Genomic DNA, 22,078 nt, shown 5'->3' with positions numbered 1-22,078 from the left:
TGTACCTGTGCATTTTGTTTTTCTTGCCTAAATGTAGAACCTTGCTTTTTTCACCATTGAATTTCATTTTGTTAGATAGCACCCAATGTTCAAGATTGTCAATATCCTTCTGTATCTTAAGCCTATCTTCTGGAGTGTTGGCTATTCCTGCCAGTTTAGTGTCATCTGCAAATTTGATGAGTTCTCCATCTATCCCCTCGTCCAAGTCATTGATGAAGATGTTGAAGAGTACTGGGCCTAAAACAGAGCCTTGGGGTACTCCACTGTATACTTCTCTCCATGTAGATGCAGTTCCATTGAGGATTACACATTGAGTGTGGTTGGTCAGCGAGTTATGAATCCATTTGGTGGTGATGCTAACTCACATTTTTCTAATTTATCTAGTAGTAGGTTATGACCTACTTTATAAAATGCCTTACTGAAGTTCAAGTAAATTATGTCGACAGTATTCCTCTGGCCCACTAATTTTGTCACTTTGTCAAAGAATGCAATAAGATTAGTCTGGCATGATCTGTATGGCTGTAAAGTAATCTCAGCTGAAGTCAATATAAATAAATTGCTCTGGATAGACATTTCAAAACATAGTTTCTAGAAAAGAGCTAATAATGATCATAAATATTTCCTCACATAGCAATAGAAGTTTAGTTGCCATGTAAATGTTACATAATTGGAGATTTGGAAAATATGTAAATGTGCAAAAAAGCAAATCACACTGAAAAATAAAGCATGTGTGACTTTGGTAAGCTCCAAATATATATAGCTCAGGTTTGAACCGTAGAATCCTTGATGCTCACTAAGCTTGGTTATTTGCTGCAGACAATGGATCTAAGTGTGATGTTTGTTCCCTGTGCATATACAATGCTGGTGGGATGTAGTTTTCTCCTTGGTTGTTCCTTGATTATTATTTTCTGCTTGATTGTTTGGTTAATCTCTTTTTATCTGAATAGAAGCTGCTGGAGAAGATGTGCTCTGGTCTTTTTGTTTCCTTCTGAGACAATAAAAAAGGTTATTGTATCTCTTGAATTATGTGTAATATGGCTTATCTCTATGTGTCCCTTGATGGCTGATTTCTGCAAGGTTCCAGGAAATCCTAGAATTTTTGGATTTCTCTTGGTATATTATGCTCATAGTTTCCAGGCTGAAACTATGATTAAGTATGTCCATGTGTCTTGAAATTAAGGAGTTTCTATTGTGTCTTCTGACTACTAGCTGGTGTTTATGTATGCACTCTGCCTGTCTGTCCAAAGTAGTGGCTGTTACAGCCCTTCAACCAGTGATGGCTAACCTTTTTGTCCTCATGTGCCGAAAGCACATGGACACGTGCCCACACCAATAATATAATGTGTGTGTGCCCCCTCACCAGCCTGTGCACGCGATCCCCCAGACCCCATTTTGGGCCTAGCAGGCTTCCCTGAAGCTTCATGGGACCAAAAATGAGGCACGGGAGCACACTCCCCCATACTCCCCCTTGTGCATGCCTACACTGTTACAGGAATTATGTCGGCCTTGTATGCAGCTTTATTCCTCTCTAGCATTCATCTCCATTGTTCAGTGATGCATTTCCTCCCTCTCTAGGATTTACCTCTATCTGCTCTGTGAGGTACTTCTTGTTCCTGTTGGATATATATCTATGGCTTGTATAGTGTTTTGCAGAGACCCAAAAATCAGCTGGCCAGCAGCACATGCTTGATGGAGTCAGCTGGGGTTCATGTGCCGGCAGAGAGGCCGCCATGTGCCACCTGCTATAGTAGGCAGAGTGGTTACACACTTTTTGATAAAGTTGTGTCAGTATCTATGTTGCATAACAAGTCTGTTTTCTTTTTCTAGTGCTCAAGAGTATTGCAGTATGAATTAGGCAAGCTCATCAGGAACTGATAAATGCAGTAGACTTAGACTTACAGGCTCAGATGCCTGAGCCAGTTTTGGTTGACATATACAAATACTGTATGTAGCTTTGGAAAATTTTCTTCAACCAATAGATAAACAAGTATATTTTGTATTCTTTTGTTTAAATAGTTACTCTTGATCTAGTTTTAGCACCTGTGTGGAAAACAGATCGTGTTTTAGAGTATATTTATGCAGAAATATTAAAAATTCAAAATGATTCACAAACTTTTAAGCGCCACTGTATTTCTTAGAAATAGCCTTATCTATTATAAGCAAAGAGAAAAATATATATTTAGAATAAACTCAATGTAGCTGAAATTAATAAAACATTTTCTAAAATAGAGAGAAAGCTCAGGTGAATCAGTCATATAGTGAAGTATATAAGGTTACATTGTTTGTTAGTGTATTTATTACATTCTCCTTTTCACTCAGAAGCTGAAGAGTGCTCCTCTTTTCATTTTCCAATACTGTACTGGGAAGTAAAACAAAAATCAAAATCCTGAAAAATTGCTTCATTATTGGCAAGAAAAATGCTTTGAGATATATGTGTAAGTCACCAAACATCTTGACACAGTTCTCTGAATCTGACAAATGCATATAATCATGCCATACAGATACATTCAATACTGTTCTGAAAAAAATATATTCTGAAACAATAACAAAGGATATCATTATACCACAGTTTCGTGAATCACAATCTAGCTCATTGGATGCACTGAAAAGACATTTGATGAAACAGACAGTGATCCACATTAGGCTGTACTATAGTATCTATTTTAATCTTGAAGGTTTTGCAAATTCTACAGTGTAATCGAAGGCTCAGTTAATTCCTCCTTTCCAGAAGAAATATTATCATTAAATAGATACAATAAATGTTTAAAGAGAGAAAAAGAAGAAAGCAGGGCTTATTAGTAATGAGAATAAACTAGAGGGGGGTGTGTCAAATGAAGAGTCTGTAATGACCACTAAAAACAGTTTCAAAACACCAGGTTAAAAGCAAGTTGTTATGATGATTATAGACAATGTAACAACTCACACAACATGAAAGGAGCTCTCAACTCAAATGTGTATGTGCTGAACAGAAGCAGCATAATGGGAAATGAGAGGAGACAGGGAGGGAATGTTCTGAAAAGCCTTAAACTGACACTGCAAAAGAAGCAGGGTTCCGCATCAGATTGCAAGATACATAATTCTACTTGCAGAAGTGAAAAATGTGAACAGATGAATTCTCAAATGAATAAATATAAAACATATGGTTACGAATTATAGAAATTAAAATACTTTGGATAATAGTTGAACAAGTCACAAATCCTTGTTTAGAAATTAATGGAAAGTTATACTTTTGAAAATGTAGCATGATTTAGATTTGGGAAAAGAAATAATATTGAAGCCAAAATGATTTGGATGCCTCAGACCTAAGAAACTATGGTTTCTCCAGCCCTAATTAAATCTTGCCTGCCTTCTCAATTTTAAATAACTCATCAGAAATTAGGTGCTTCATTAAAGTTCACTATAACACATAATTATAGGATTGCCTGCATCCACTGAATTTTTTTCTGTAGTTTTAAATCCAGCCTCTTGTAGATCACCCTGCAAAAATTACTTTCTAAAGTTACAAATGATTACTCCTTAACTATTACCAGCCTGGAATTGTCTCAGCTATAAAGTTATAAGGAGTTAACAAGGGAAAATGCATCCTTTTGAGTTATTGCTGCTTCCTGGAGAACACACAGAATGTAACGTACATATTTTAGAGGTGGTGAAACACCACAAATCATGATCACACTTTTTTTCTTCCAAACCAAAGAATATTATCCATCAACCTTCCCTAATTTCAACCGGGTTCGTTTTTGTTAGTTAAACGTGTTTAGTCACAGCTGTCAATTATTCATTCATATTGCTGAACAATTTGTAAATGAAGTATAAAATTTATAAACTTATATTAGTTAATTCACATCAATTTTTTGGGAGATTAGTTTCTTCAATACTTCTGCTAATTGCTAAAAGCAGAAATGAATTGTAAGGAGAATCATACACAGACAAAAATCTGCCAATAAGGCCACCTATCCATTCTGTAAGTATCTATTGGGGGGGAAAAGATATGAACAATAATTGTCTCTCATATTCTTCCAAATACTGTAGTAAATTTGGAAGACATTCACAGACTAACATTTAAGTAATCCTTAAAGATCAGCAGGGACATATCTTCTGTATTATTTTCAGGCAAAGATTACCCATGCTGCAGAGATTTCTATTCCAGAATTAGGGAGGAAGTCACACTGACACTACTGAGAGTATATAAATTATCCAAAACCACTGAGTAATCACACTGCTAAATTACTGCATGGAAGATGACAATAGCTACCAATTACTGTTGCAAATAGTCTATCTGCTGCCAATCACTGGTATAAATTATGTTGATGTTATTTTTGTCTTAATAATTGGTTAATAAAATGGCTAATTAATTTTTTATGAAATGGATTGTTTTGCTTATTATTACCAGAGTATTTCTTATTGCCATCTATGACATTTAATAATAGAAATCCTTTTCAGTATTCTACTATAATAGTACAAGGTAGCTGTCGGTTAACAAGGACAATTTCCATCACTAAACAACACAGTTGTAAAGTGCGATGTTTCATGACTGAACCACTTAGCAACAGCAGTTCTGCCACTTCCAGTTGCTATAATTAAGCAAATTATTTGGTGTAAGAGAAGGAAAGGCAGAAGCTGGGGACGGAATGAAGAGAAGAATCAGCCTGGAGTTGTTATGTTCCAACACGAGAAGTCCAGCACCTCTTGAATTCCATTAACTCTTATCTAGCACCAATTAGTGCTGATAGTTAACTAGATTCTTCTGCATGGGCCAGAGATGTCAAACTTGCAACCTGCGGCCCGGATATATCACATACTGGCGTGTCTATCCCCATTTTAGTGAAGGGGAAAAAGTCATGATACATTACATGACGTGATGCCATGACTTTGACACTCCTGGCATAGCCAAAGCAATAACCCAGCTTAACTGAAACTTAACACATGGTCCTGATTCTTCACACCTGACACATTGGTGTTGTTAAGCACAATATCATGTGATTGCTATTTTTGATCTCTTGCTGGTTTCTCCATGAACTTTTCTTTGTGGAAGTCAGCAATGAAAGTTGCAAATTACAATCTTGTGGCTCCAAGATACTGCAATTTTCTAATTGTGAGTCAATTGCCAAGTGTCCAGATCATGATCATGTGATTACAGGGATGCTACGATAGCTGGAACTTTGGGGACCACTGAATCAGTGTCATCATAACTTCAAATGGTTGTTGAACAAGGGTCATTAAGAAGGATCACACGTAGCAATAATAATATAGAATTAAAGAAAAAGAAACATTGCCTTTTTTAAAGAATGAATAATTTCTTGCAGATTTCTTGAAGAATAATTTCTTGCATTCTAGCTGCAGTTTTGATAGCACTGATCAACACAAATCAATAAATTTTTCAGGGTCACTATTACCTCAGGTAACTGCTTTCATGGAGAGACAATAGGCCCAAACCAGTATGCTGCAAGTTCATTTTATTTATATTTTGTTTTCTAAAAATGCCTCTTAAATATATGTAGGACCAGAAAGATACCCAGAGGCACGATACTGGGAATACTGATCCTAATGCAGAAAAGCTTCTTCTCATTCCTCAATTGTTCATATTTATCCCAATAAATACTAGTTATAGTTTAATCTCTAATTTATAATTATGTGATTATAACCTGAGGTTATCTGGAAAAACTAAAATATCCTCGTCTAATAATCTCACTGTCCATTTAGAACAAATATTTATATATTTTTTTAAAAAATGAATTGGGTTAAAAACTAGCAGTGTTATGACTATCAGCTAGTCTTTCAATCTTCATTTTTCTTATCCACAATACCTCCTATTTCTACAAATGTGGATCAAAATTATTTTTTCAAACAAGGCAACAGAGACAAGGCAACTGAAACTTAGCATTCTGCTAGCTGGATAAAAATGAAAGGAAAACAAAACATAACACAGTGGGAAAATGTTCTGCTACATACATTTTAAGGACTGAGGAGAGCATCAAGAATTTGGAAATAAATGGAAGACACTGAAGGACTAATAAGGCTAGGGAGGTTCCGAAGGGTAGGTGCTAAAAATGGCTAGGGAAAACAGAAATAGGCAACATAAATGAGCACTAGTAAGGAATTTGGGAAAGCCAATGAAAAATTGGTGATACAACCTTGAGGTAGGCTGAATATGTATATGTGTAATTTTGGGGATAATGGAGAGGATGGATGTATATACTTTGGAGAGATTAGTTTTTGGGCATTGGTAATAAGAGATCACATTTCTTTATGTACTGAGTATAATTGTTTAGTATTGGAAATGTGAAGCATGTGCATATTTTATAATTCTTACATATTTCAGGAAAATACAGCTTTTATCTGAAATAGTTTTCAGCTAGAAAATTGTGGCTTGGTTTTGTAAACTCACTAGACGGCCTTCTTATATATTTGGTATTTTGCTCAGAGCAGTAAATGTTCTCACTACACTAAGCCAAAGGCATTTGTCTTCTGATCTAATATTCCTTTGTTTCTTTAACAGCCTTTGTATGACTTTAACTTTAGCATTTGGGGTGTCTTGATGAGATTTTTAATATATATCTAAACTATCCAATTCTTATTAAAGTACAGATAATATTAGACAGTGCATAGAAAAAAAGGATAAGAATTTGTATAATTATTTATAATGTTTGCAAAATCCTGAATTGTATATCAGTTGTGAGTAAAATGTCATGCTATATGGAAGAAAAAAGAAAAAAAATGTGCATCATTTTTTGCTACAATAGAGTAAAACAGAGGGGAACAAGTGACTGCTCATAGAACTAATATATTTTTTTTGTTCTCAGTGGTATCTCCAATCATATTGTCTGCCTACTGAAAGTAAAAATAATTGGAAGCTATATAGAAAAAGACAAGTTTCTAAATCAAAAGAAATAAAGAATTTAGAAAATGCAACAAACTATTTCTGGAATATAGATCTGTATAACTTCCTTATACAGCAGTATTCTTTTAAAGTGTTGAAATATATTTCTTTACAATTAAATTTTAATATTGTTAAAATTTTAAAATTGTAACCCTCCTATAAAACTGTTAATAAACAAGATGGAGAATGTTCGTAGTATCACTGCCAGAAAACTCTGGTTTATATGTAACCCCCCAAAATCATCTTCTTGATTAAGACTTTGTATTATAATTAAGTTATTGAAATATATAATATGAAATAAATATGGCAAAGAATAGGAGGTTATGTTAAAATTACCTTTATAAAATGAGTGGGTAAAGCTCTGTTCAGGTATTAACTTGGCAAGGAATCCATGGTTCAAACTTGGGTGTGGGATAGATGGTATAACCACAACTGTGAAGAAAATCATGGAGTCAATTGTGAGCCAGCTACTTATTGCCGGTAGTTTGGTCCACTGAGGATCCATGACAGAAGTGTTATTGAAACATGCAAACAAGGCACTAATAATTTATCGGGGAGAAATCTAGAAAAATAAAATACTTGCAAATAATACAACATAGAGAGAAAAAACATTTATGGAAAGACAGGTATACATAAATAAGACAGAAACAGTTGGAATACGCTTACGTATGAAACAACATACAAAAAAAAATACATTATCTGTAACATAGCCACAAATGATAGCTGAATTCTAAGACAAATCTCCTGAAAAATAACCAATATAATTTTATTATTTTCAAAAAATTAATGCAGGAATAGTTAATTACTTAATCATGATTTGAATGAAGGAAATATAGCATGTGGTCTAATGTATAAATAATGGAAATTAGTAATTTTATTATAAAATAAAAATAGTTCACAATGTAATAGAAACAATATGATGTTTAGTAACTAAAATATGCTGAAAATAAATAAGTGCAAAATTGTATGTATGTATGTATACTGATTTGGTTCTGAATTTTAAACAACCTTATTTAAGGATTAGATTTACATGGCACAGCAATACACATTTTTAAAAGATCATTCTCACACAAATGTGGTTTTTTTTAAATCCTATCAAAATTTTCAAGAATTTTTAAGTCCAAAACATCTATTTTAATTAGGTAAATATAATATTAATATTAATATTATCTTATTTTAGTATCAGACTTTTCATGAATCAATGTTGTCATGTAATATGATCATCAATGTCTCAATAAGGTATTTATAAAACCCCAAGATCTAAGTTTAAAAAACATATATACTGCTATAGATTTGATTTTCAAATCTTTGCCTTAATGATAGTGAAATCTTGAAAGATTCAGTAGCCTTAAACAAACCACTTTTCAGAGGTATATGAAATGAAGTCATTGTGTTTAATTGCGTTATTCTACAGTAGTTACTTTAAAAATGTCTTTTGCTACCAATCCTATTACTACATACTTGGAAAGAAGACACATGAATAAACGTATATACGATTATATTGTAAGAGATATATAGCTAATTTCATTATATACAGTAAGTAGTTTTAACAAAAAGATTAAAACATTTCCAGAACTGGACTCAGATAAGATTTCTTTTTAAACTAGGTTTACATTTAAGTAAATGGAAACTTGATCCAAACTAATAGTAGAATGCTCACTGTATTTCATTTCATTAGAATATACTTATTGCACCATTTGCAAATAGTCAATCCTGAAAAATACATGTGCAAGAGAGCTATTTAAAAAAATATTAAAAGTCTATAAAGAAGGACAAAGATGAGAAGGATCAAGGGATGCCAAAATAAAATGAAAGATTTGCCATCAATTTTGGCCCTCTTTCCAATGCTTACAATATAAATAAAATATTCCAATGAGAGAATCTTTAAAGAATCTCATCCAAAACATTTCTGCTTCTGAAGAAAGAGGTTTCACAGGTAAGAATTCACACACATATTAAGATATTGTCTTCCCAAAGGAATGTACATCAGAGAAAAGAAAGTTTTATGACTTTGCAGTATGACCCAGGGTAAAAGCTGGTTTCAATCCCACTCTCTTGAAACAAACAGCACCTAAATCATGTTAAATCAACTAGTCAATTAGACTAGTAAAAGTAAGTTTCTAGAAATACACTATTATACTAGAATTCCCAAACAAGTATCTTATTAGCAAAGTTAGACCATGTAGTTAGACATATTTTCTAGTAACAAAATTTCTGCTAGCTTTGCAGTTCTCCTATAAGTAAATTTAATTCCGATTTTGTTAAGAGCTAACAGATGCCTTCATGCCATATACTGTATTTAAAATTTACCTAAATGTTCCAAATGTTGATAAAAATTTCAGTTCTGCCTAAACATAATATTTTTCCTCTTTTGTGGATAATTGCATTTTTATTTCTGCAAAATGTATTTTTATTTCCTTTCACTTATTAAATGATAATTTCTAATGATTCCTGCCCTGGCAACATGGAGTGATGGAAGTCACCTGCCAAATTGCAAATACTACCTTTCAAAGAGTGGGAGTCTTTACAAACTAGATGCTTATAAGTAAAAATAGACCAGTATACTTTTATTTTATTAATATGTCTGTTCCCCTCTCATAACGCATATGTATCATAATGTGTCAATAGTTGTGTTATTGTTAATATTCAAATGACATCATACTCAAGTAAAATTATTTGCTCTGGTTTGCCATGACAGGGATTCTTTCTTCTTAGAGATGTTGATAAGTGAAGAAAGTAAAAATTAAATCTGGGATTTTGTGCAAGCAAAATATAGGTTTTATTTATATTTTATTTATTTGTATTATTATGGTGTAAAAATATCATCTGCTAAAAGTGTCACAAATAGTAAAATTACATAACATGATTTGAATTCAAGTCACATGATGAACATAAAAAATGATTTTATGGGGGGGGGGGATGGAAAAGTAATTAGCTTGTGTCCTGCAATTAATTATATGCTTTGGAAGAAAGTCTCGTTCTGCTGCCAATAAAACTTTTTAGTCAGTTAGTCCCTAAGGCTATCCTGTGTTAAAACAAGAGTGGAAAAACAAGAAATATTTTCAAAGGTTAATAGGCATTCTTTATTCTTCAGTTTCTACATTCAAACATCAAGTGTCCCAACAGTTCCTCAGCATTAACTGAAAAACAGCAGTACCTGTACTTGTTGGTGAATTTATTTCTTGCCTGATATTTCTACCTGCCTGGCTTCCAGACCTTGCAGTTTCTCGTTGTGGTTCAAGAATATCCCGATATTTGGAGACCATTAAAACAGAAATGAAGTAAACCACAGCCAAAGCTAAAAATTGTGCCTGTTTGCTATCATCCTGTTGAAGAAAAGGAAAACATACAAACACACAAAATAAAATACTATGAAAATACATAACAAAGTTATTATCTCCTCTCTTAATCAATGCTATGGAGCAAATTACTAAAATTAAAAACAAACAATCTACTATATAACAGTTATTTAAACATTCCCTTGACTGGCATTTAAATATATGAACATTTCTTTCACTTTCCCAATATGAATGTATAGCCTGTCAGGGAAGGGTATGACTTAGTCTTCATAAATTATTACCTTAGAGGAAGTTGAGACAGTTACATATGAAAACTACCACAAAGTTGTAAATAAAATCAAATACATCAAATATATCATGTACTTAACTAGAGATTCTCAAACCAGTTTGTGATTTCTCTCAGAGAGGAAGTGGGACAAGGCTGAGCAACTTAGAAGCAGGCCATAAAATATTTTTAATAGTTAATCATGCTGGTGCAGAGAAAACAGGAATCATGCTACATAGTTTGGCCTTTTCTCACTACTTTGCCTGTCTATCCAATGGGGCAATAAGGTTTCATTGCATTTGCATTTTGCCTGTACATGTTTGTAAAGACAAAATAGGAAGGCTGTGAAAATTCATGCTGGGCAGTGTGTAACTACTGCAATAGAACCATGTTCGTGTATTACTATTATCCTTCTCACCTACTCTTATTGGCATGTTATGACTATCACTTGTTGGTTGTATCGTATGATTTATGTCTGTATCTTATTATTTATAATTTATCACAGAGACAAATTCCTTGTGTGTCTTATCACATCTGGCCAATACAGAATATTCTATAGGAAAATAAAGTGAGGTTTAAATAATAATATATATACATCTGGGAAACTTGACCCAAATAGCACTGTGTTATAGAGCAATGCAGAAAAAAGACTAATTCTAAGCTCTTTAAAACTACCACTGAGATAAATAGCAATAGCACTTAGATTTATATACCACTTTACAGTGCTTTACAGCTCTAAGCGGTTTACAAAGTCAGCATATTGCCCCTTACAATTTGGGTACTCATTTTACCCACCTCAGAAGGATGGAAGGCTGAGCCAACTTTGAGCCTGGTGACATTAGAAATTGCCAAATTGCAGGCAACCGGCAGTCAGCAGAAGTAGCCTGCAGTACTGCACTCTAACCACTGCACCACCGAGGCTCATGCTAATTATAGTGTGAGAAAGCAGAGAAATGTAGATGATACTTCTCAAGAATCATGAGAAATGATGTTAATTCAAATCCTTTCTTTGTAAACTTGGAGTACAAATTTTTTTTGAATACTAGGAAAGAAATTTGTCAGTACTTCGGGCTATATATTAGGTGAGAGATTGTGATTGGCCCAACGTCCCTAAGTTGATTTTAGAGTTTATCAACTTCCACTTTCTAAGATACCAAATTGGTTCTTAGTTATATGAATATACAGGTCAATTTCCAATCTAAATAATCTTAAAATAGGAATGATCCAAACCAGATTCTGTTTAAGGATGAATCATATATACATTCTTAGGTGGTTGACTAATTAAAATTCAACTGCCCCCCCGGCCACACACACTGCAAATCTTACTCCCTACTTTGCCATCTTGTGTCCATGATTTTATCTGCTATGTTTTTACAATGAATAAAAAGGTAATTTTAATGTTTTTCAGTGCTTTAATGTTCTAAGCAGCCTAGAATCTTTGGATACAAGATGGGTAACAAATACATTTAATAAATAAATAAAATAAATAAATAAATTTCTTCAATGCATCTAAACATTACATATGTCAATTCATGTTAGTCTCGCTTTCACTGAACAGCTGGAGAATCTATCTATCTATCTATCTATCTATCTATCTATCTATCTATCTATCTATCATCTATCTATCTATCTATCTATCTATCTATCTATCTATCTATCTATCTATCTATCTATCTACTGTATTTTTCGGTGTATAAGACGCACCTTCCCCCCCAAAAGAGGGTGAAAATTTGGGTGCATCTTATACACTGAATGTAGCCCCACTCTTTGGCCTCTGCCTCCCAGCAATTTACCTCCTTGGAGCAAAAAGAGAAAATGGGGTTTGCGGAGGTAGCAATAGGATATGGCAACCCCTGCAACCTGAAACAGCTGATCAGAGGTATTTTTCTTCTTCTAATCAGACTAAACTGAAACAGGCTATTTGCTGCAAGGAGCTAAGTCAATAACTATAAATGCCTATAGACTTATTTTTTAAAGACTGCTTTATTATTGTTCTAGACAACTTAACCAAATTAAGAAGCTTTTTAAAATAAATGCTTGATCTGAACAGGCCCAGTGCTATTTTATCTTCTTTTAAATAGCAGAGAATAATGTATATTCCAGAAAACCACATCAATTTTAACAGCATTTGTACAAGTATAGTCTGAAATGTAACACCACAAACAGTGTATATCTTCTGTACTGTTTGCTGTTTGGTGCAAGGAGGCAAATTGCTGGGAGGCAGGGGGCAGTTTTTTTCCCCTCTTGTTTTCCTCCCCAAAAGCTATCTATCTATCTATCTATCTATCTATCTATCTATCTATCTATCTATCTATCTATCTATCTATCTATCCATCCATCCATCCATCCATCCATCCATCCATCCATCCATCCCTCTAAATTTAAAATCATATACTAAAATTATAAACTTTATAAGTAGAAAAAATTGAGAAATAATAGAAAGTTTTTCTATTAATTTAAAAAACTTTGAACGCACTGAAAAAACATTAAATAATTTTAGATATGTTCGATTAAAAGGGGCTTAACTGTAAGTATATGATTAAAGAGAGAAGAATTTCACCTTTCTATCTGCTTCAGGCACTGTAATAAAAAGGATATTCGACTAATCATATTTCTGAAAATATAGGGATATATATAGCTTAACCTTCACTATTCATACCAGAACGTTAAACTGCACCGAGAAACTTAACAGCAATGGAGATGCAAAACTAGAATGATACTGTTAGCAGGCAACTATTTGTAATTCCCAAATGCTTTTCAGAGACATCCTCGTGCAAAGCATTATAGCAGCCCAGCATGAATATAGATAACTTAACTATAACATACGCAACATCTAGGAAAAAAAATAGGTTGGCACACCTACCAAAGCTGAATTAAAGTATTTTTACTATGGGTGTATCATTAATTTCAAATAGCAAATCAGAAAACTAAAAGCCACCAATTAAAATAGTTGTAAACAGTTGTCATAGGCGTGACTATATTTCATGCTACAGAGTCTGTATGTATTCAATTTTATAGGGAAGTTTTTGCAAATTAATTTTATAGAAACTCAAAAGGTTATTTCTCCATTTGAAGTGTTCTGTTTGAAAAGATTCTGCTGGCCAACTGTGCTAACGCAATACTAAAGATTTTAAATTATTTTTAAAAAATTGTGATTGAATAGTCATTTAAAGAGATTTCTCCCAGCCTTCTCTACTATTTCATAGAATCGTAGGGCTAGGAAGGACCACGGACCTCCTGGCAAAAGCAGGAGTCCTCATACCATTTTAGACAAATAGTTGTCCAATATTTTTCTGAAAACCCCTAGCAATGGAGCGGCCACAAATTCTACAAGGCAAGCTATTTGTCACAAATCTTCCTAACTATTTCCCACTATTGAAGAAAACCAAGGATTGTTATTGCAATCAAAAATAGTGTAGTCATTTCAATTGGTTGTATTATGTTTTGATTTCAAAGGCTGACCATCTTGGTTGATTAGTAAATCTTGCAAGTAATCAGGAATCCACCTGATCCATCAGTGGGTTGTGTGGGATGTCTTAATTGGCCTTTGATCCCTAAAAGGGTTAGGTATTATTAGTGATCTGTTCTTGGCAACAAGTTAATATTAAATCCATCTGTAAATTACAATGAACTGTCCAAACAAAAACTAAAATAATTACCGTATTTATCGGCGTATAACACGCAGTTTTAAAACTAAAATTGCAAGCTTAAACCCTGCCTGCGTGTTATACGCCGATACTGCGTGTTATACGCCGGGTCCCAAACTGCCCAGCGACTGGCGGCGGCGGCGGTAGCAGCAGCGGCTTGTCTCGGCTCGGCTCCTACACCAGAGCGGGCAAGTCTCCGCAAGGGGGAGAGCCAGTGAGCCAAGACGGCTCAAACAGAGCCTTTTTCTGCTTTGCTCCAGCTCCGAAGAGGAAGAAGGGGGGAGAAAAAGAAGGAAAAGAAAAGGAATGCACCAACAAACGAACGCCAAGAGATCCCACGAACAGGACTGAGAATTGCAAAAAGAAGACGGAAGCCGCGCTTTTTGGGCAGTTCGTTGGCCCTGGTGTGTGGCAAGAGGGTGGAAAAGGCAGGCGGGCGCCGCCTTCTCGTCGTCGTCTTCTTCCTTTCCTCAGTCACCGCCTGCCAGGCAGTTCAGAAGTGGGGGAGGGGGAGGGAGGGAGGGTGGCTGTGTGTGGCCCCCCCCCTCCTCCTCCTTCCTTCCTTTAAACGCCCACTCCTGATGGGTGAAAAGGCAACTTGAAGTTCAGTGCAATTAACTTCGCCGGCGCCTGGGAAGCTGAAGGTGTCGCCCAGCCTCACCCGCCCTCTCGCCGCTCTCTCATGAGTAAGTTAATCTTCTTATTTCTCTTCCACCCCCCCCCCTCCCCATCCCGCCTTCGTTTTAGGTATGCTGCACCGACCGGTCACTCCTGTTTAACACCTACTTTTAAGTGTTTTAGGAACTTGTTACGGACAGTCCATTTTGGTCGGCGACTGACAAAGCGTGGAAATCCGATGGGGGCGGGGATGTGGATTCCTCTAATATTTGTTCTGAGCTATCGGGATTGTCTCTTAAGAGGAATCCTAGCCGCCTTTTTCTTTATTTCCAGTAAAGGGAAACTCTACTACAGTAGCTTGGTCTGGTGGAAAGCGGCTTGCAGACGCGCAAACACCTGCTTCGCGCTCCCTCGCCTTGCCGCCGCCTCCCAAGCCAATAAGTTTGCGGGCGAGGTCCTTGGCAAGTTTGCTTGGCTTCGGCGTTCACTCTAACTCAGAAGTTTGGCTCAGTTCATAAGTTTCAAGCCCGGTGCCTCCGGGGACGGAGGACGAGGGGGGGGGAGCGCGGGCGAGGGAGAGAGAGGTCCCTGCAGGATGCTTGCGGGAGGGAGGAAAAATAGTACGGGGAGGAGTGGGACAGTGAAGGCGGGGGGGGCGTCAACTTGGCGACGCACTTCGTTCAGCCACCGCATCGTGAAAGTGAGGGAGTTTTAAAAGATTTCCATCTCGGCGCTTTGTATGACTGGGAGAAAAGGTTATCATGCAATATCGGGCAGATATCAATTTGGGATGTCTGTTGGTAGAAACGGGCTGGGGCTTTGCGGCTGGGGAACAGAGAAGGGGTGCATTTGGTCTGCCACTGACCTCCAGAAGGCGGCTCCTCATACAGGTGTATCTCCCTCTCTCCGCGTGAGGTCCTCCTTTCGCTCTCACGGTCCTGCCTCTTTTTTGCAGGAGGGGGAGCCCGGTGGTCTCCCAGGAATTAAAAGGAAATGCAGTTTCCTTTTGATGCTAAACTGTAGCAAAGCTGGTGCTGGGAGATCACTGAAGGGGCAGCTGGATCGCTTGCCTCTGTGGAAATGTTTCTGCAAAGTTACTCGGTATGTGGGCCCTTCTTTTTCGGCGGCGTTTGACCACGTGGAAATAGAACTGTTGCTGACATACATTATTAAATCGTATCGGTTGTGTTATCTAGAGTCTGTGCCAAAGTTTGGCGTGCTTGTCAAAGCTTCTTACATTTTTGTCCCTCTCTGAAAAGCTTTGGCAACTTTTGAGATCCGTCTCTGAAAAGCTTTGGCAATAACAGCCAATATGCCTGACTTAAAATGTCTATTTTAGTGAAGAAGCCCTTTGCCTTATTGAAAGCTGCGATTAATAGCTTTTGTGTATTGACATATTATTTTAAGATAACTCTTTTATTCAACCTTGCTTTATTTTATATGCAAAGGATTAAAAACATCTAGAATATAAGAGTGGAGAACTGGGACCTCTACTACTATGCGTTTTTGAAGGATCTAATTTAGAAGCCATTCTTTATATTTTCATAATATTATTTAGGTCTGGTATATTTATATACTTCTGCTCCAGACTGCTGCAGAAATTAGCAAAGAGGCTTACATTTTTGACAAATGTGCAGACAAGAATATCATTAATTGATTTTTTTAATCTTAACAACCTAAGCATCTGTTACAAAACAAATTTAATATATTTACTCTGTTTTTCTTACTTTGTTAAGAAAGGTTATACTATAGGTAAAATTTCAATTTTAGTTGGTAAAAGGAATTGATCGGATATTTCACTGTTCTTCAGGAGTGTTTACAGAAGTCACCAGATATGGAAGACTTAATTTCAGCACTCTACTAAATAAAAAAGAAAGGAATCAATATTAACATAACTCAGAAGCACAGTATACCTCACTAAGTTTAGACATAGTATAAATTTCGCTTTCTATATGTCTGCCAAAATTCACATGAGTTGGAAGACATCATGACAAAGATATAAAGCAAACATGTAAGAAAATATTTTGGAGTACCCTGTAAATATATTTAGTACTTTGCACCTTATGAAGTAATTTACAGAAATCAATGGCTTATAAATGATAAGATCTCAAAAGATATTTGCTTTATATATCCTAATAAAAACTAGAATAAAAAGCAATACAATATATCTGTAATATTGTTTTTTCTTTTCTTTCTTGAAAATTAAAATATGTAACAGTTATATGTATTGAAGAAGGCATGAAGCTTTGGATTAAAAATGTGTGGGGGAAGCGCCCAGGTGCTTTGTTAAAGAAGCCATGCTTATTGGTATTGGACGCATTTAGATCTCATCTTACAGAAACAACAAAGGCGGAGTTTCAAAAGTTCAAAACTGATATAGCAGTTATTCCAGGCGGACTGACCTCACAATTACAGCCATTAGATGTTTGCATTAACAAGCCCTTCAAAGCTTTTATGCGTGAAGAGTGGAATAAATACATGTGTGATGAAACTCAACATGAAGTTACAAATTCTGGGCGAATGAAAAGACCTAGCATTTCAAAAGTGTGTCAGTGGGTGAAAACATCATGGGACGCAGTCAAAGAAGATATTGTTATCAACTCTTTTAAGAAATGTGGCATAAGCAATGCTTTGGATGGGGAAGAAGACGAACTGATCTATGAAGACAGTGAAAGCAGTGAAAGCAGTGCTCAGTTTGATTTTGAGGATACAAGTGAAGATGAGGAAGAGTTTTTTGGTTTTCCAAAAAGCAGTGATTCTGATTAAGTTTTTTTGCTCAAAGAGGTGTTTTTTCATTTCATATTTGCCTTTTAAGAGGAGTTAATGTTATAATTCATGTTCTAATGTTATAAATTTTAATCCAACATTAAGTTCCGAGCTTCCAAGTCATTTATTTTTAATGAAAAAAATTTTTACTCAAATTTTTGTGTTAAAATGGGGGGTGCGTGTTATACGCCGGTGCGTGTTATACGCCGATAAATACGGTATGTATCTTCCAATATGGTTGGAAACAGATTATCAACTAAGGTAAATCCAAACTTAAATTAGAAATTCTACCCACTCTTGAGCTTCAATACTAAATTTCTCCAGCTTACTCATTTTTGATGAAGCAAAAGTCATTCGCAAGATTATCTTAATTAACCAGTAAGGACAGGAGATCGACAGAAATACGCCAAAGCTATTTCAAAGGATCATCATAATGGGCACAAACGTTTAAGCTGAAAAGGTGAATTCTACTCTGAGCAAAGATAAATTATACAAGAACCTGTTCACCATCACTACACAAAGCCCAGATTTTAAATACCTTTTTTAAAAGCTGCAGTATAATAATACTTACCACATCGCGAAATACAACTGCTCGCAGTCGATTAATATCAACATCTTGAAGAAGCCTATCTGGATCTTTAATTGGGGATAGGTTACTCGGAACATTTTCCAATGGAGTCTAAAAATGCAATGATTGCATAGTTTTAGCAAATTAGTCTTAGCTCTTGAAGTTATCACTAAACAAGTAATTTGCATTTTACTGATTTCAAAGTTAGCATATGAAGCTGGTTTTAAATTTAAAATTTGGCACTCCCAATCCAATTAGTTGTTACTACAACAATGCTAAAACCAATACTGTGCAATCAGTTTATGTTTCAATTGTCTCCTATATGCCCATGTACTGATGAGAATGTTCCAATATTGTCATCCAACAGCAATACTATGAGTGTTATATTGGTTGTCCATGTTTATGGGTGCAATTTAAGATGGAAATAATAACGTATTAAATCTTCATAGTATTGGACTTGGGAAGTTGGGAGACTGCCTGCCACAGCACACCTACAGAGACTCATTATCCCATAGGAACTACAGCAGGCAGATTCAGAAGCAAGCATTGTTTGCTGGATCTCCCTTCTGCAGAAACACATATACTCATTAGTATGTTCAGATAAAGACCTGAAGGTATGTAGAATACATAAGACACAGTATTAGGTTTTATGAGGGACCAATTGTCATAAATCACTCTGCATACCCAGTATGTTCCTGTAGAGAGTGTGCACTTCCCCTACGAAATGTTGTAACCTTGCAGGACAAGGTAGCTTTGGAACAGCATGCCACACAGAAATGGACAGTGGCATCTCTCTTAGGGTTCCAGAAAGCTTTGAAAAGCTTTTCCCCAAGCCTGGGATTAATGTATTACTGTATTTCGGGGAAGACTGTTTGATTTAATTTGCGTCACTTTTAAGATCATTTTAGTCCAGAGTATGATTTATGATTTATCTGTTTTTACAGATTTTTTTCCATTTTTTAAGCTGCCTAGATTTCATTGGAGTTACATGGCTACAATTTGAATAAATAAATAACTGCTATAACTGACCTGGAATTGTTTATGATATAACCATACACAACAAATTGACATTTGCTTCATCAATACTACCATTGATAGTCCTGTACCCCTTAGATCAGTGGTTCTCAACCTGTGGGTTGGGACCCCTTTGGAGGTTGAACGACCCTTTCACAGGGGTTGCCTAAGACCATCAGAAAACACATATACTTTCGATGGTGTTAGGAACTGAGACACCAATTTTATGGTTGGGGGTCACCACAACATGAGGAATTGTATTAAAGGGTCGCGGTATTGGAAGGATTGAGAACCACGGCCTTAGATCTACTTGTCTGAAGGGGTAAATAATATTGATTATAAATGCAACTGTTCATAGTAAATTCAAATCCTGTTTCAATATTATGAAATATGTAAGAAAATAATTTTGGAATTATTAAACTGTGAAGTTTTCCCTATCTGTCTAATATAGACAGATAATAGTTCTTTTTCTCTTTTCCTATTCACGTTTAATGGACACTTTTTATATACTAAAAGAAAATATTTTACCTTGGCAGTAGTAGTTGCACTTATGCCCTGAAGAGTGTCTTGTGTTTTACTGCAGATTAGTGAAGATTTATTTATCTTTTCTCTTTGTCTTTGTCGACATTCCAAACAGTTTCGCACAGCAACACAACAAACTAAGTAATCAAAAGATATATGTGTGTATTAATTACAACTAATTACAACTACTATGCATTAATAAAGCCATTAAAATGAAGGCTATGAATTAATGAAGGCCATGAATTTCATATGAAAGAAGAATAAGCAAGTAAGGTAAGATGGTTCAAAAATATTAAAAAAACAAAGAGCAGAAAATTTTTTGATATATAAGGAAATGCACTATACAAAGTAGGTAAATGACAAATTAGTCAATTAGTCATTAGGCTATAGAGGATACGTAGCAATGACATATCTTTAACATACAATAGGTATAAGGCTTAATTTTTGGCAAATTAATAAAAATATTTTGTAACAATTATACTTCTGTTTGTGATTTTGAGACCAACTGATAATCAAAGTATGTAATGTGGAAGGGAAGCTTTTTAATATGTGGGAACGAAATATTTTCAAGGGGTATAATTATTTTGTCACCTGAGAACCATAGTGAATGATGCTATGATGCTATGTGAAAAGAGAATGAAGTGGAGAAGAAGGTTCAAGTTCTCTTTTGTTTTGGAAGAGAGCTATTATGTTTTATGGATTAATGTTATATACCATATATAACATATAACGTATGCCTAATGCATCTGTTTTATTTTTAGTAAGAAATGGAATGAAAATGTCATGGTGTTACTTAGCATTTTACTCCAAATTAGGTGACACAATCTTGAAAGACCGTAAGAGGCACAAAGAGCAACTAGAGCCAGAAGTATATGTATGGGTCAAAAAAGTCACATTGGCAGCCATACCCATTTGACACAAAGAGTGGGGGAAACACCTGGTTAGAGCAATGCCTATCATTCAGCTAACTATCAGGTAATCTGATATACATAAATTAATGATTGAAGTTGAGAACTCTTTAGATAAAATGAATCACAAATTCAATATGTTTATTAGAATGAATAAAGTTTCAAGCTTTTGAATTTTCAAAAACAAACTTGCCGTACTCTCATAGCCAAGAAAGGTTGGCAGAGTTTAAAACTGGGAACAAAGATGACATTCTATCAGTTGCACCTTCAGTTGAATATACAAAATATACTACCCAAAAATCAAAACAATTGATTTCCGTCAACTGTTCAGATACAAGAGAACTACTACACTTATCCAGTGGGCAAAGTTTCTGTATAGTGAACTAATGATGTCAATAAAAAAGCTCATTCTCTACGATAAAACAAGAGACTAAAGACTAAGAAGAGACAGAAATCCAAAAATCGGAGACAACGGCTTCTATTTCAAATCAAATTAAAATATTCCTCAACAATTATTAATAAAATTAACTTCCCATTTCAATTGATTAACAAAAATCAAACACCTAAAGAAAATGAACATGTCTTTAAAAGATGTGTATTTAAAAAGATTATACAAACTTGTTGGAATGTAGCTATTTTAAGGCTTGAGGCAGATCGGGAAAAATTGATTTTCTATAACATGAAAATTTTATAAATTTAAATAAATTTGTTAGTTTCTTGAATTTCTAAAGTTTCTTCCATATCCAAGTCAAGTTTTGATTAAGCTTTTCATTTCTCTTTCTAAATCGTCTTTCCTCAAATCCTCGATGTATTTCTGAACTTCAAGTTATTTTTATATGTCTATTTCACTTATTTGAGAAAATAATATAACTTTCAACTTATTTAGTTTTTTCTATTAGGTTGCTTGAACTGAAGGCAACATAATTCCCGTGCCTACAATATTTTTTAACGCAGGTGCTTTACCCTTGTGTTAAATTTAATTAATTTGTTATGTTTATCATTAAGGCAAACCTTAAAAGCATAATATTTATGTTAGGGAAGCAGGTACAGAATATAATATTTATATTAGGGAAGAATTGAAACTATTTTAATTATATAATTGTTTTTTATAATGATACATTATACTTTGCTTCTTTTTATTCTTTTCCCCCTTTTTAAAATATTTGTTATGCTTTCTTTTTCATGATAATGTATCTATATCCATGATTACTTTTGTGTTTTGTTCTTTTTTACCCTTTTTTGTTTTAAAAGCAATAAGAATAAATAAAAATTGAGCCTTAAAACAATCTAATTTTACTTCCAAAATTCACCTCTAGGTAGTGGCCCATTACAGACATAGAATTTATTTAAAGAAGAAATCATCCAAATTACACTTTTATTCGGGTGATGAACAACGGGGCTCTCCCAAATACAATCTTCATGTTTTAATTAAGATTCCCTTAATAATCCTTGTCTTTTTCATTATGCATCTTTTTCTTTCTTTTTGGGGGATTTAGGAACATATGCTTTTGTGTTCCAAAATAGCTTAATTAATTTCTAAAACTGCTTACTTTTCTTCTTTTGAATGGCTAATAGGGTTGACCATTCATATTTT

The 22,078-nt window shown here is 34.8% G+C and overlaps 1 protein-coding gene across 2 annotated transcripts in view; it reads right to left on the bottom strand.

The window, feature by feature from the left end:
• NBEA (neurobeachin) overlaps positions 1–22,078 on the bottom strand; it is a 384,945-nt gene that overhangs the window by 260,625 nt on the left and 102,242 nt on the right. For both annotated transcript variants that reach the window (XM_032219812.1, XM_032219813.1), the window contains exons 27-30: positions 19,583–19,713; positions 18,044–18,151; positions 10,035–10,203; positions 7,214–7,309 (exon numbers count right to left, since the gene is read on the bottom strand). In XM_032219812.1, the coding sequence (XP_032075703.1) occupies positions 7,214–7,309; positions 10,035–10,203; positions 18,044–18,151; positions 19,583–19,713 (504 nt within the window). The remainder of the gene's footprint in view (positions 1–7,213; positions 7,310–10,034; positions 10,204–18,043; positions 18,152–19,582; positions 19,714–22,078) is intronic.

This window comes from Thamnophis elegans, chromosome 6 (assembly GCF_009769535.1).
Source record: "Thamnophis elegans isolate rThaEle1 chromosome 6, rThaEle1.pri, whole genome shotgun sequence".
Lineage (NCBI taxonomy): Eukaryota > Metazoa > Chordata > Lepidosauria > Squamata > Colubridae > Thamnophis > Thamnophis elegans.
The sequence above is the reverse complement of the archived record's forward strand: the minus strand, read 5'-3'. Positions and strand labels throughout refer to the sequence as shown.